The sequence below is a fragment of the Sinohyriopsis cumingii genome, unplaced genomic scaffold (assembly GCF_028554795.1).
Source record: "Sinohyriopsis cumingii isolate HCF-2022 unplaced genomic scaffold, ASM2855479v2 utg001324l, whole genome shotgun sequence".
Taxonomy (NCBI): domain Eukaryota; kingdom Metazoa; phylum Mollusca; class Bivalvia; order Unionida; family Unionidae; genus Sinohyriopsis; species Sinohyriopsis cumingii.
Window position 1 is genome coordinate 560443 of NW_028315983.1, and position 17421 is coordinate 577863.

At 34.4% G+C, this 17421-nt stretch overlaps 1 protein-coding gene across 1 annotated transcript in view; it reads right to left on the minus strand.

Annotated features, from left to right (window-relative positions):
* LOC149772644 (uncharacterized) overlaps positions 1-17421 on the minus strand; it is a 225156-nt gene that overhangs the window by 150593 nt on the left and 57142 nt on the right. The window contains exons 9-16 of the mRNA XM_089947533.1: positions 15281-15301; positions 13994-14090; positions 10101-10329; positions 5536-5787; positions 4754-4832; positions 3084-3287; positions 1364-1492; positions 616-716 (exon numbers count right to left, since the gene is read on the minus strand). Of these exons, the coding sequence (XP_089803659.1) occupies positions 616-716; positions 1364-1492; positions 3084-3287; positions 4754-4832; positions 5536-5787; positions 10101-10329; positions 13994-14090; positions 15281-15301 (1112 nt within the window). The remainder of the gene's footprint in view (positions 1-615; positions 717-1363; positions 1493-3083; positions 3288-4753; positions 4833-5535; positions 5788-10100; positions 10330-13993; positions 14091-15280; positions 15302-17421) is intronic.

Genomic DNA, 17421 nt, shown 5'->3' on the forward strand with positions numbered 1-17421 from the left:
GTGTAGTGCAACCACATTGATGTACTCAGTTCAGGCACGTTATGAGTGTATTCTAGCACTGAAGCTTTAGTTAATTTGTTTAGCACACATACTAATAGGAAGGTAACGATGACTTAGTGGTGCAGAATTTGCAACTAATGCATGTCAATTTTACTTACAATAAAGCTGTCATAAATTATTAACTATTAAACTTTTTGTTATGTAATACAGAAGAATCTTAAAATCAATTAAACAAATGATTGTGTAGGATCATTTAAATTTTAATTTAACTGAATTGCTTGCATGCCAGCCCCCCATGTACATGATAACACTAAAATTTGCTTCCCTGGCTATATTGTGCCATCGCTTATGCTGATAGATATGTTCCTTGCTGACTAAGAGTAATTGAGGGATAGGTGGGTGTACGATGTAAAAACAAGCAAAAGCCTGAGGGCAGTGCTAAATGGACATTATTAACATCCAAGGTCTTGTTCAAGCATGTCAAGAAAGGGAGAGGATGTTCTGATTGTGATAAACAGGTGTTCAAAATCACTGTATTCAGTTAAATGAATTAGCTGGGTCTCAATATACTGAATGGAGTAGGTAAATTTGTCCGACACTTCAGCTACAACTTACTTTGACCATGTCTTGTTCATCAAACTGGACATCCAATGATATTCCCTTCTTTAAAGAAGAATCTCTCGAGATGCCAACTTCTTCAGTGAATGTGTCAAAGCCTACAATATAGATATGTGATTCAATTTGATATTAGGCAAAACTCTTTCATTATTTATTATTCAAATTTATAATTATTTATTGTTCAAATTTATAATTAAAAAAACCTGTGGAAACAGCCGTACAAGATGTCAAATCAAACTTGTTTTTAAGATCATACCTATTCAGTAATGTATTGCATCACATGGAAATTTATTGCAGTCTTTGTGATAAAATGTAACTGAAATTAAATTACCCCCCCCCATTTTAAAAGATATCCCACCTTCCTGTGCCACAAGCATATACAAGGAAGAAAACAATACAGTCATAAATATCAGTTAATAACAATCATTCACATATTATGAGTGTGCTGTAACAATTATTACCCCCAGAACGTCCCTTTTTTTGTATAGTGGCTTAAGTTAAATTCACAAGTTTGAGAAAACTTAGATCACATTAAATATCCAGAAAGGATATCATGGCTCAGAACTGATAAACTACTTAAGTCATCACTCATCTCAATTGTTTTTCCCCCCATCCTTACGCTTTGAAAGGAAAAATGGACATTATATTCTACCCCCTCCCACCCAACCCCACCCCTGCAGATTATATTTGAATTACATGTATGGCAAATAATATGTAAGCATTTTCAACATGAATGCAAACCAACCTGATTGGTCCATAGCTACTTTGGCTGCAGCTTTTTCAACCTCATCCTCAACTCTTTCAATGTTGTACATACATTTCTTGACCACATCTTCACGATTGATTTGCCTGAGTGCTCTTTCCAAGGCATTTCCTGAAACAGATATAAACACAAACACTATACATCAAATGGAGATTTTGCATTGTAAAACTAACTGTGTTACTTTGTTCTCATTTCTTACGTTTGTACTTAGCAGAGGAAATAAACATACTACTCTTACTTGCCAGTGTACAATGCATACAAATCTGCATATAATGGCCATTTCATAGTGTATCTGCAAATATTGGCCATTTCATAGCGTATCTGCAAATAATGGCCATTTCATAGTGTATCTGCAAATATTGGCCATTTCATAGCGTATCTGCAAATAATGGCCATTTCATAGTGTATCTGCAAATAATGGCCATTTCATAGTGTATCTGCAAAAATAATGGCAATTTCATAGTGCATCTGCAAATAATGGCCGTTTCATAGTGTATCTGCAAATGATGACCATTTCATAATGTACCTGCAAATAATGGCCATTTCATAGCGTATCTGCAAATATTGGCCATTTCATAGTGTATCTGCAAATATTGGCCATTTCATACTGTATTTGCAAATATTGGCCATTTCATAGCGTATCTGCAAATATTGGCCATTTCATAGTTTATCTGCAAATATTGGCCATTTCATAATGTACCTGCAAATATTGGCCATTTCATAGTGTATCTGCAAATATTGGCCATTTCATAATGTACCTGCAGATCTGTTCACAAAAATATAAACTGTCAAAGCTTAAAATCTGAACTCATGCTCAAACAAAAAAAAATTCTTATCTTCTAAGGCATCACTTCAAGAGACATTAGAATCACACAAATTTCAGTATTATCTGATCAAATGTATCTTTACAAACATGCCAAATTTAATAAACATTGAGAAAATCTATCATTATCTTTGTGGAGGTTTCAAGTCCTAGTTCAAATATTGTGCTTGGAGAGTTTATGATTATGGAGTTTGATTTTGCAGGATGACCTTAAAGGGGCCCCAGTTGGCCAAGTGGTTGAACACAGCCACCTTTACCAATCACTGCCATCTAATCTCTGTCCACATGCATTCGAGTCTTGGGTTAAGCCTATGTGGGTATGTGAGAAAGCTTCCCAGTATGTACTCTTGGGTCGGTGGTTCTTACTGGGGCTTTTAAGTTGGTTCTTCCTCCACCAGTTACACTGGATGCCATATATAGCCTATCACATGCTAACTTTGCTTCTTCCACTAACATGAATTTTTAATACAACTGCTCTATATATTTCTTTCCAGACCGCTCCAGTGGCCTAGTGGTTAGAGCATCCATCTCAGATGTGAGAGGTCATGAGTTCAAACCCCAGCCGAGATATACCAATGACAATGACTTATAAAAATGGTACTAACAGCTGCCTTGCTGGGTGCTCAGCATTAAGAGTTTTGTGTTAGGCCTGGTCAGCCTGGTGTTTGAGGCATGATGACCCAGTGCTAGACATCACTATAAACTGCCACACTGCAGACATCATAGCAATATGACTGAACAATTGTGAAAGCTACATTAAAAATCCAAATCACATACACACACATATTTCTTTCCTGTGTGTTCCAATCTCAGCTTTTCAACAAGTAAAAATAAAGTAAAATTTTCTCCATCAATTCTCTGTGCAAATTAAGCCCCTACCTGTTGCCCGTTCTCTATTTTTCTCCACCCACAGCTGCAGAATGGCAAGGGCCTGATCACTGACAGTGCTGTAGTTGGACTTGATGTCATTAATTTCAGAGGATGTGATGTCAAGTTGTTGAGCCAAAATGACCCAATCGCCTTGTAGAATGTCAGCCACATCAGTGAGCTTGATCTGTGCAGAACTCACAGTGTCCTCCAGAACTGGAATAGCAAAAGAAAGAGTATTATTGGTAATTATTCAACACTTTTTATCAATTATTATTTAGATGTATACATAATTAAAGGTAAAATTTATGTATGATTTTCATAGGAACCTAAAATTTACAAGATTTTAATTAGTATGTAGTTCTCTGTACCAAAACTTGGAAGACATGAAGAATTGTAACCAGGGAATACAGTCTCACAGGCAATCAGTCTTGTGGTGTGTAATTCTTTTCAACTTAAACACACAATATGAATTTTACTGATGACAGTGATGATGTGTTTACAGTCAGAGAAATGTTATCTATGTCTTGCGATTTGCTAACAATGGCAAAACAAAAATTCACAATATCATACAGAGGGAAACTTTAGTCATGGAGAAATTAAAAAGTGATTTGTCTCAAAGTGAGATCATGAAAATAAAATTCTGTCATAATTTACCAACTTAAATATTATAACCTGTCTATACATACAGTTTGTAAGATAAAAATAGCCATGATTAAAATCCATGTTTGCTTTTAAAACAGAAACAACTATCTAAATGTCCAGAAAAATACCCTCATTAAGTTACATTTTACCATTAAATCATAAAAATGAGATCAATCTCACCTCTACAGACAAGGAACTTTACTTTGCCTCCAGGAGACAAAATGTGATGTATAAACAACCTAATCAGTCACCATCATTTAAAAAAATAATCTTTCTTAGTCCTATAAATACGACAGTTGAATACATCAGTTTGCCAACGTTAAAAATGGTACATTGGATATGCCTATCTGATGAAAGCTTATGCCATCAACAATGTCTACCCTGTTCTTGGTAAATGTAATATCCAGAAGAAACATTTTCTGGAATATTAAACAACTATTTCTAAATATGCACTGATTTATGATGCTAGTAAAGTATGTAGCTTTTCAATATGACCATCCCTTCAAGACCAGTATTAACAAGATTTTAAAAATGGCCACCATGGTAGCCATATTAGATGTCAGTGCAGCAACATTTCCAGTTAGAACTAACTAGACATTATATTAGTGAAAATACGACATCGATATGGCCATCAGTTTCAGAAGTAGCATCAATAACAAGGTGTTCAAGTGAGCTGGACACCATTATAATTTAGGACCATCTTGACAAGGGACGGCAATACTCCCAGTAATTTAGGAGTAGTGCTAATAAACTGATGCTAATTGATAAAATGCCATAACGAAAATTCTTCACGTCATTGAGCAGTAAAGCTAAAAATAAAGCTCAACCTAACTTTAAAATATGTACTCATAAATACTGAAAATTAAATGACCTCAACCTAACTTTAAAATATGCACTCATAAACACTGAAAATTAAATGACCTCAACCTAACTTTAAAATATGCACTCATAAATACTGAAAATTAAATGACCTCAACCAAAATTTTTGTATAAGCATATGATACGCTAAAAATAGAGTATAAATATTCATCTGCTACCAATGCCATGTTCCCTCAGAAGTGAGTGTCTCTTCTTCAGCTCTAGAGCAGAATCACCATCCAGCTCCATAGATGAGGACTGAAACATAATTAAGTTCAACAAGACTAATTTAGCATAAATTTCAAAACAAAATTTATGGACTTTGCAACAATTTACTTTGTTTTTTTTCCAGAGCCATGCCAATGAATATCTTATGGAATGGTCATTTATAAAAAAGATCCACTTTAAATAAGAACACAGTGTGCAGGGTCAATTTGATTAAGTCTTTTATTTTTTAAAAATTAATTATCTGTGTTTTTTTACACCAACCTAATAGTTAAAGACAGCCATACCCGTTTGCAAGTTTGGATATTTCTTTTTTGAAAGCTCCTCCTTAACACCAGGTATAGTTAAACTTATCCTTTCAAAAGCTTCAGGAAAAATGATTAAAAGAACTGGAAATAGTCTTTAACTTTTTTTTCTTGCTAATTAAGATCTCAAAGGGAAAAAATTCTTAAGAAATGCACAGTCTGTTTCTTAGAGGCTATAAAGGACACCATATTCTGAAAATAATTTCAAGTTTACCAATGACATGACCTTTTTCTGCCTAATCATCTGCCATAAATGTGAAATACACATGTAAAATTATTAAAGCCTTTTGTCTACAAGGTGTCAGCCCTTATCTGTATCATCATGGTGTTCAGTCATATAAAGCGAACAATTAATCTACCCTCAATTTAAAGTAAGCATGTAGAACATCTGGTAAAGACAGTTCAGAGACCCTCTCCTTGGTGGTACTCACTTTAGACCAGCCTGGAAGTGTGATGTTGAGATTGCATAATGGTGTCTGTGGCACTTCGCCTCGGGCCACCTTTGGCTCCTTCATGAATGCCACTCTGGCAGCCGACTCTTGATCCTGGTCACGAATACGAACAGTGCAAGGGAGACGATTCTCACGAAAAGCTTTGAAAGGGATGAAGAGTTGGTCACCAGATTTTGTGACTGGGATTAAATTGCCTGCCATTTCGATGAACTGAGCTCTTCCTTCTAGCACCTGCAGAGAAAAAATTGGACATCTATGAAAATAATGAAAAAAAAGGACTCACAAGTCAAATGATGAATTTTGTGAAATATATTGGTTCCGTCTATCAAAATCAAATTACAAATATTTTAAAAATTGTTTTGAGTCCCCTTTGCAGACACAAAAAAGGAGATATACCTGCTAAAAATGCAAATTAGGAATACTTTGGTATAAAGTTTTCACAGGTCTCAAATTGTTCCCTTTAGTAATAGTCTACTTCATTTATTTATCAGAATGCATATGATACAATTATCTGTTCATAAGGTCCACTGGGTAATATGATTTTGTCCAGATAAATGATAATGATGTTGAAAGCAAATCTGGAGTCTATTAGACAGTCTAATAGTACCATAAAAAGAAAAAATTCAACAAAATGAAACTAAGTCAGTAAATGTTTTTTGTGTGCAGTCCAACCTGAAACCATGTGGAGATGTGCATTTAAGCATGAAAGTTTAAAATACATGCATTCATACATGCTTTTGTTGTAATCATTTGGTGTCCATTGAAAAAATTAAACTTTACAGATACAATATAACATTCATACCAAAAGTTTCAAAAATGTACTTTTAATCATTTGACAAAATTAAGATTAAGATATTTGAAATTGTACATATCATTTTGTCTTGGATTACTAGAATTTTAGGTATTCTGTCCTGGATTACTAGAATTTTAGGTATTATTTTGTCCTGGATTACAAAGAATTTTAGGTATCATTTTGTCTTGGATTACCAGAATTTTAGGTATCATTTTGTCCTGGATTACTAGAATTTTAGGTATCATTTTGTCCTGAATTACAAAGAATTTTAGGTATCATTCTGTCCTGGATTACCAGAATTTTACATATCATTTTGTCCTGGATTACTAGAATTTTGGGTATCATTTTGTCCTGGATTACAAAGAATTTTAGGTATCATTCTGTCCTGGATTACCAGAATTTTAAATATCATTTTGTCCTGGATTACTAGAATTTTGGGTATCATTTTGTCCTGGATTACTAGAATTTTAGGTATCAATCTGTCCTGATTACCAAGAATTTTAGGTATCATTTTATCCTTGATTACTAGAATTTTGGGTATCATTTTGTCCTGGATTACTAGAATTTTAGGTATCAGTTTGTTCTCATTACTAAAAAATTTAGGTATCATTTTGTCCTGGATTACTAGAATTTTATGTATCATTTTGTCCTGACTACCACATTTGCCGGCCTGTAAGTCAATGCAGAGTGCAAGTCGAATGAGCAAATTTGGCAAATGTTCCATCCTTCATCCATATATAAATTGATGCTGAGTATAAGACGAGGCCAGATCTATACCTCAGCTTTGTCTTTTTCCTTTGTTCCTCATAGCATTGTGAATTTTATCCTATCTGTAACACAGTAACCTTTCCGGTCTGGATCATTAAATGTAACTAAAAGTACCTAATTTGTTTTACATGAAGTATTTTAAATGTATTATGTACTTTTAGCTACATATTATGACACTTACCTGAAAATTTATTGAGTTACAAATAGGATAAAATTTACGATGCTGTGTGCAACTGAAGTATAATAACTTTGGTTTCGTAAATATTAAAAGTATCAATGTATGCTATTTAAGATTACCAGCAATAGGGAAATTGCATCATTAATGCTAAAATGCTTTTTCCACATTTTTTTGGTGTGTGGAAGGGGAAGAGTAATACAGAGAGAGAGATGCATACTTATTCCCTCACATTTTTCTTTTTGCACACATGATCAAAATAAAATATGGCCCGACATATAAAACGCTGTTGGGTATTTTTGCACACCCAAGGTTTCCATCGCCAATACTAAAGCAAAACAAATATCAAATTTGACCAATTGACAAAAATAAAATACTGCAATGCTTACCATTTGAAAAGCGGCAATTGTGACCAGAATATTCTGTTTAAAATAATATTAATATTGGACACATGGGATACCACCACCATGTTTTCATGACTCATGCCAATTCTGCGCACAACTTTGAAAGTATGTAATGTTTATCCATTGGGCTATAGAAATGAAATATATTACTTTTGACTGTTTCTGTCAGCAGTTCAGTCGAGTAATTAGGTTGGGTTTATAGCTAGTTTTACAAAATTCAATGTAACAATGCTACTAAATGGCAAGCAATATTAAGCCAACTAAACTGATCTTGTAAAAAATTAGTAAAGTTCAACATTTTATTAAAAAAAAGCTATTGTGTGGAAGAGAAATGACAATAAGTAGGGTGTAATGTCTTTACAACGTCTTGTTTATGGAAAAAAATTACTAAAGAATTTAGAAACATTATATGCTGGGAAATTTCGTGAGAATCCCGTTCTAGCAGCAAGCTGATGTGTTGGGTAGCTGACAATTTTGTACATGTGGGACAACGTGCAAAATTGGAAACTTGGATTAAGATGTAGAATGTTTTTTAAGGTATATATTTCCATCTTTTATATAATATATTTATTTGTATGATTCTGATAGATACACAGTAAATAGGATTTTATGGGTTACAGGTTCAAGAAGGTGACAGAGTGGGTCTTCATGTTGACCTTTAGAAATCACATTATCATATGCATTTCGAGTCAAAATGTGGGATATTTTTGTACACTTTGTGAATATCACTTTTCTTAATTAAAGTACAATTGTTATTTCTTGATACAAAAATGGATTTTTGACAAAAAATAACGTGATCCAATGTTTACAGAAATGATTATCTTTGTGCAGAATTACCAGACACGCAGAATTGGTCGACATGGTGTTATATGAGAGAGAGAGATTCCAGGTCTTTGTGGGTTTTTTTCTTCACCTTATTGCCCATGTTTGGAGAAAAAAAAAATGAATAAATTAAATAGTAAATGTAAACTATGAAAATACATACCATACTCCTTTAGGGTTTGAATATTCACAATAGTTATATCCATACAGACTCCACTTGCTAGGTTAGATCCCAAGAATGACCATATCGCATGTCTAATTTTCTTTGCAAGTATTACGACCTCTCCATTCCCACCAAGAAAGATTATTTTTTCATGTGCTTGTACTCGTCCTGTGTTTAGGCAGCAATTGTTTTTATCTTTGCTCATGCTATATGTTACTTTAAGTTGCTATCAGTCCTATTGGCAAGTTCAAAAGATGTCATCGGTTGAGAAATTTACATGAATAACATCTGGCATTTCCTTTCATTATATAGAAGCATGTTCTTAATATCCATGGTTAGTCTCATTTCCCTATTGGTAGCCTCACTAATCTGATCTGGTCTGCCAAATCATAACATCAAACAGGTGTTAACTCTGGAAAACCTGACTACAGCCATAGCATATTTAATTAGCATGTACCTACCACTACAAAGTCACATGATTCATGAACAATGGAAGTGAGAACTAAAACTAGAATTGCTTACCCACTGGTATTAATTGTTAACGGATTATGGTACTGCACTTTTTTAAATGAGTATGATCACAGTCATCAAGTAAGTGAACAATGTAAGATCACTGTACAATCATAAATACATCCCTCTCTCTCATACTTTCTCTCTCATAAATAATGGTGCATTATTTTTATTTGATCATGAGGAGTAGTAAGAAAATTCTGATGCAATATGTCTCTGTCATGATTATTCATCTTCTAACTTTTCAATTCTAACACACACGTATCAAATTTAAACAATGTCTGCTGCTTTAGTGCAATTACATCCAATGTAAATTAATTTTAATACTGACATCATGTAATTGTTTCAAATCCTATATTTTTTCATACACAATCTCTTCCCCAAAATGAAATATGTTTTTAGACATTTTTTTCCTTTCATTTGGAGAACTTTTCTATATAAAAAATTATGTGACATGATAAAGCGATTTGGATGACAAAATCCATATAAAAGTCAATTCGGAGTATAAAATGAAGCGAAGATTTTTTTCTGGTCAAAATCTATCATCTTATAATCCAGCAAATATGGTGCTAAGAATGTTAGGTACCATTCTGTCCTGGATTACTAAGAATTTTATGTATCGATCCATCCTGGATTACTAAGAATTTTTCTTATTATTTGTCTCTGATTGCTAAGAGCTTTACATATTGTTTTGTCCTGATAACTAAGAATCTTACGTATCCTTTTGTCCCTGATTACGAACAATTTCACCACTGTTTGCTTATCATCTGTCCTAGACAAGAAATACGCCTAAAACAAGTTGCCAGCCCAAGTCTAAATATTCTCCCCATGTGTAACTTTTCACTTCTATTCAGTTGTAGAGTTATTTGCTCATTTTGTGCAAGCTATCTATTATCTGCCCCATTGTACCTCGACATCTCGACTTCTTGCCACCTCAGAGAAATGTTCCTGTTTTTCCAGTGTCTTGTCAATTTTGTCATCTGTCATGCAGAACATCCTGAGTTTCCCTTCTTCTACAGAGGTGCGTTTGGCAAAAACCACAAACTTTGCCATATATGGGACCATTATGGCCTCCTTGTAAAGCTCAGAGGCCATTCTGGCAGTGTCCTGTATATTTTGACAATCCATCAGCCAGAACCTATTAAAAAAATCTTTAGTGAGTATGTGTCGTATACATGTATAAAATGAAACATCCTGAATTACAGTATGTGATCAGACATCATTCTTCTTATTTATGATTATGTACAAGGTAGACCAAGAAAATGCATCAATTAAACCAAGAGTTTACATGCTAACACCAAACCCCTCACCAACACAGGCACATTTGGAATAGCCAACAATTTACAGACCGGTCTAGAGGAAAATTCCAGAGACATTCTAGCCTGAAACTCAGGCCACAGTAACTTACTTTTAATATGGATGTGTGTGTGTGTGAGTGTGTGCATGATTTAGACTTTTTAAGGTAACTTTAAAATAAATTCAGTAATATCACTACCATGTTTGCATTGTGGCAGTTTATAGTGATGTCTAGCACTGGGGCTTCATGCCACAGACATGAAGCATCATGTCCCACCCGGTCCCATTATCCTGATGCCAGGCCGACCAATCCTAACACTAACCTCTTAATGCTGAGCGCCTAGCGAGGCAGCTGTCAGTACCATTTTTATAAGTCTTTGGTATGACTCAGCTGTGGTTCAAACCTGGGACCTTCCGCATCCGAGGTGGACACTTTATCAGTAGGCCACCAGAGCAGTTTGATATGGACGAGTTACTCTCCTTGAAATGCAACCACAAACTTTTTCATGTGTAGGTAAAATATGGTACAAGATATTGAAGAGTGCAATGAACAAATAGCTGAAAATGTCACTCATGCATGAAAACCAAGTTACAATCAGTTAGTTTTGATCTGGTTGAGTTACAGCCTTTGAGTGGCATCCATACACCAAGTTTCTTGAGTGTAGGTAACACAAGATTTTCACAAATGCAGGTGAAATAGGGTCATCAATATAAAAGATGTAACAAAATGCTATTAAAAAAAACCAGTCACTTAGGCATAAATATATGGTCACATGGACCAATGGTGTGGTTGGATTGATCATCAAGATGTATCCATATACCAATTTTCATAAATACAGATGAAATCGGGCCCAATATAATGAAAGTGTAAAGTACAAATTGATGAGAATTCAAAAGCCACTCATGCATAAAAATGGTGGCACACTGACCAACTTTTGGTGTGGTTAAGTTAGTTTGAGATACGTAAATATATTAATTTTTATGAGTGTCGGTGAAAAAAGAATTAAGTTTAAAGTTTAAAATGAGGGTCTTTGAAATGGAAAGCTGAAACTAATAAAGTCTCTCAAGCTTGAAAACTCATTCACCCTGACAGAGTTTTGGTATGTCTGAGTTACCTTTACTGAGAAATATCCAAAGTGCAATTTTAATGAGTGTACGTGAAACAGTGAAAGATATATAGGTTGTACTGAATGAAAATCCGAAAATATACATGTCACTCAAGGAAGTAAATTGGTCAAAGTGACCTAGTTTCATACAACTTAATTATTTTCATTAAGAAGTATCTACATACCAATTTTTATGTGTAGCTGAAATAGGTTGCCAAGAGATGGCTCAAATCTAGTGTGCAAATTAAATCACAGTAACAAAATTTTGGTATTGATGAATTACTCTCTAATACATCCACATATCAATTTTATTTGGTACAACTGTTTTGGCAAGGGGATAATAAACAAAATGCTTAAGTTGACATACATGGCAAAACTAAATGATATCTGAAACAAAGGATCAGGACATTTTACGTAATTTTTCAATAATTTGAATCTAGTAACATCATACATATATTCAGCCTGTTGTTCCATTCAGTTTGTTTCTTTAAAGCAACTTACACCATGTCAATAAATATATAAAAAATAAATTCTGAGTTTCATGTTACAAATTTACCTGGTATTAAGCATACACCCATTAGATTTAAATGCATAGTGGAAACACATTCTTAAAACAAGTTAATGGCTTGCCATAAAGAATACATTATCCTATCAAGCATATAACCTTGTAATTTTTTTCTTGAAAGCATATTTGTGAGTATTACTTGGCAGAGTCTGCTGTGGTAAGGGCAAACAAAGATGTTAGCAAAATGTAGGTTTGTATTTTCAGTGACGTCTTAAAGACAAGGTGAGGTATAAAAGAAAGATTACACCAGCCATGTAATGTTTCTCCTGTCTGTAAATGTGAACAGACTGCTGAATAAGCACTAGACTGGTCATTTTTGTACTGATTATTATGACAGCCAGATTAGACTTCTTACCTGCATCTGTCCTTACTGGCCATTGTTTTTTTGACAGTAAGACGAGGCTTCTTACCTGCACCTGTCCTTATTGATTAATTATGTACTTGCTTATTCTGACAGCCGAACTAGACCTCTTACTGTACAGATATAACCACCTGGCTTCAAAATTCCTTCTTAAATTGTACACTCACAATGCCAATGGCACATCAAAGCAAGTTGTGTACAACCATCACATAACTACTGCCAATTTTGGGTTGTTTTTTTTTGCAGTGCTGCCATGTGGCTATGGTCAACCTCTATTGCACTGATCTATCTAGGATCTTCATACTGGGAGAATTCACCATCCTGGGGAGAGGGCATGAATATTCAACATTAGGGAGCAGTAAGGGCAGTTTTTTTTTTAGGCGAACAGTATATATTAACTCATTAACACCTGGTGCCTCATTTACGTGTCAGGAGGTAGTAGCCTACTTCTGAGCTCTGTAGCGTCAAGGTCATTTAAGATACACGAAAGTGGGAGCATTATAGAAAGGTAGACAAATGTAGCTGTAAAATAATACCAAATAATCTGGACGTTCTAGTTGCACTACAAAATACAGAGGGAAAAACCTCATTTTTTTAAACCCGATTTTTGTTCCACCTAAAATTCGCCTGTGGTTGGAATCCGATTTTGTGTCCGGATTTTAGACTTTTTGGTCTCAGATCTGAAATGCACACAGACAGGCACACCTTTGCAAAAAGTAGGATAAGATGGGCATCTGAACAAAAAGTGGTCTGGATAAAAAAAATGATGGGTTCGTTAAAAAAAAAAAAAGAACTCTTAACTTTTACTCTTCTGCTCCTGCACGAGCAAAATAGCCAGTGAAAAACAACATTTCTAACACAACTAGTCATTAGGTAAACTGGAAATCTCTTGGAAGTCAATGTAGTAGGATGTACCCAGAAATAACCCTCAAAATAAGTTGCCTCCTCGCATTTCAGGCGAAAAAGACAAAAACCTTCAGGGGTTAATGAGTTAATAGACCCCTTATTAATATGTTCCAACAAATATGCATATGACAAAAAGCTTTTAATGAATCAAGATAAAACTAAACATTTATCGTCATTTTATTTCTGACACAAGCAGCAATGATTATGTTGTATGCATTAGAACTGTGTGGCAGCAGAAACATTACCATACAGCACCAAAGACAGTCTCTACTGCCAGTCTGTCTACTGACATGCTCTTTGTCAGCACTGCCTTGCTGAAACATTGTAGAGAAGGAGACTAGTCATTCTCTACTGCCAGCACATCTACTGACTAATATGCCTCGTTGTCACATTACCTTGCTGAAACAGTTGTAGACAAGGAGACTAGTCATTCTCTATTGCCAGCATGTCTACTGACTGACATACCCCTATGTCAGCATTGCCTTGCTGAAACAGTTGTAGAGAAGGAGACTAGTCATTCTCTACTGCCAGCATGTCTACTGACTGACATGCCTCATTGTCACATTACCTTGCTGAAACAGTTGTAGAAAAGGAGACACAGTCATTAACAAACTGCAGATTCTTGTTCTCAGTGATGTCTTCCCAAACAGATGAATTGGCACCACCTTGAATGAAGCAGAGAAAAACAGATATAAATTAAAAATGCAAAAAAATAAAAACAGATATTTGCCATAAATTGCCTTACAAGACATGTTTTTTGTTTTATTTGTTTATCTTGGTCAAAGAAATAAATTAAGAAGTTTGAACACATCAATAAGGACAGTATAATTAACACAACATGATCAATTAAATTTATAAATGCTAACCATGCTGAAATAAAGCTGATTTAAAAGAAAAATATTTTATGCAAATTATTAATCACACTTTAAATTATAACAAAAATTCTTTTACATCAATTTTTGTTCATTCACAATGATAATTGGAAAAGTTCATTCATTTGAGAAATTCAATCTGTATATTTTATTTTTGTTTTATCAAATTATGACTAAGTTAAACATGTTGTATCATCGGAGATAATAGTTTACACTGTGCTGGATATACCATCAGCAACACTTAGCATGTTAAAAAATGTACTGTCAGCAATACTTGAGCATAATAAAAAGTGTTGAATATACCATCAGCAATATTTAAACATGCTAGAAAGTGCTGAATATGTTGTGAAAAATACTTGAGCACATTAGAAAGTGTTGAATATACTATCAGCAATACGTGGACATGCTAGAAAGTGTTAACCATACTATCAAACGTAAAAGTTTCATGTCATGAAATGAATATGAATTTTGCAAACCTGTGCAGTAAAATTTCATGAATAACCAATGAACACCAAATACATATATGTCATTTTTTTGTGAATCACATTTCCTTGCTGAATATGCACATACTGTATGCTCACAGAATTGTGTGGCTTGCAATTTTGCACAGAAAGAAAAGAGTGCATACAATGGTCGTGCTTGCCAAGAAGTGAACATGTAAATTTGTGCAAGTATTTTGCAGAATTAAACAGCAGAAGAAAAAAATGGCCTCACTTTCATCAAATAAAGAATATTACTCTACGAAAACAAGGATGAAAATATAGTATCAAGATTCAAGCACAATTTTAATAAGCAAATTATCACACAGATTGGAGTGAGAAGGCAGGGCAATCTATACCTGCATCATACAAAAAAAAATGTATGCAATATGTTATCACATTGTCAGAGAAAAGAAATTGAGAGACATTACATTGAGAGAGTTATGAACATTATGGAAATAAACAACATCGACAAAAATGATTAGAGACATATATTTAAGTTACCTCGTGTTAAAGTGTTGTTACCTATCATGTTGAAAGGGTGCAGGAAGAAAAAAGATGTGTTAGAAATTAGAAAATCCTTTGTAAATAGATCAACACTTTATGAAAATGTTCAAAATCCTGTGAAAAATACATATACTCATACATATACTCAGCTTCAGACATGGAGTAAAAACCTTCTGTCAAAAAGATGTACTGAAATCTCCAATCATTTAAGGCTGATGCCACTGATTTGGCATTACTCTTTCTTGTAATATTTCCCCCTTAAAAAGAGGTCAGTTGGGGCCATTACATGTCAAAATGAAGTCATTTTTCTTAAAGAGGTCACTTGGGGTAATTACATTTTAAAATGAAGGATGATTTTTCTGAGTTTCATAGAAGTTTATGTTTGCTCAGATTTTCCTAATGAATCTGAACAAACTTCATACTGGACTCAATGTATTTGGATCATGAATGACCCTTAACCTTGTGAAAAGGGACATAACTCTTATCTCTGCTGAAGGAATGTGGAGATAATCATTTTAGTTCAATATAGTTAAGACATTTTAAGCACATCAAACCCAATAAATAGATAATGCACACAAAACTAAGAGCAGATAAATAACACTGAAGTTTTAATTTTGACAAAAATTCAGGAGTCAGTACAAATTAACTTGGTGCATCATGTAAATAGCATTATAAGTGATCACAAACAGAAGCCTTTACTCATGTGTAAAGCCTAGTATTGAATTCATCATGATCAGAGGTCTCGCAAGGATTTTAAATTTTAGGATTTTAGTCCAGGTAAATATAGGAGTCCCACCAGCAAATGTTGCAGTCCCCTCCCAGAAGCAATTTGGGCATACCTGAAGTGGCTAAATGTCCAGATGTGAAGAACCACTGGTTACCATTGAGTTTAATTTTCAGAATTCTCTACACCACTGACATAGCTCTTTTTTGTCCATCAGAGTGAGACTGAATTTTGTGAATCCAAGGAAAGGTCATATTCCAAACACTAAGCCAGCATCAGGCACTTTCTTACACTTACTGTTCAATCCAAACTATCAGTTCCAGTAACTTTAGCAATCTTCTAAATCTCACTACAATCTTCGTCAATTTGACGTTGAACCCCAAAATAATTATCCAAATTTGCAAACGGCACTTTGTTTTAAGTCTTGACATGTCTTCATTTCGAGGTCAAATACACTGCTTATTCATCCACATTCGAAAATGAACACAATAATGAAAGCTAAAGATGTTCATTTGATGTACTCTTATAATGACCACATGTTCGTCTCAGAGTCTTTCTGCCTCTGATTTTAGTCATTACCATGTAAATACCAGCACATTTTCCGACCATTCAAATCTTTGAACTTGCAACCCAACTACTGCATCATATTCTTTAGCTGTACTCTAATATGCAATATGCAAATCATATTTTTTTTAGCCATTAAATTCTGTCATTGTAAATATCACACAGCTAAATCAATTGATCGACATATTTTCCCATTTAGCTGATGGTTGAAACAGGACTGGCAAGCCGCTGAATTTGCTGCCCAGCTGTTGTGTGCATATGGAGGACTCCTGCATAAGTGCATTTTCTACATACCAGATAAAAAAAATTGCATCCAAATACATGTGATTATTCCAAGACCTCTGATGATTACTCATTCACTTGAGTATAAAGCACATGTAAAAGTGAAGCAAGTAGACATTGATCTGCTGTCACATAATGTTCATGTAATGATTCAGGCTAATATCTACATGCTTGTTCTCCTAATGATTTCAAGCCATTGTGAACAGTGAAGACCCCTAATATGATACCCCACATAATGCATCAGCAGGCTAATGGCTCCATCAGTGGTTCTTAACCTGTGGTTCACAACCCCAAACTGGGCTGCAATACTGTTTTGAGTGTGTCGCTGAGATCAACCTTAAATAATTTAAATTTTTATACCCAAGTGGTTTTTTAGCATTTAATGTCTGGCTGGGCTAACACCACAAACTTAATCTGGGTTTCACCCATGAAGGTCAAGAACCACTGGTCTACATGTTTGTTCTTGTAAGGATTTCATGCCACAGTGAACAGTGAAGACTTAAATTTGCCATCACATAATGTGCCATCAGGTTATATTCTACTCTATTTGTTCACTTAATGATTCCAA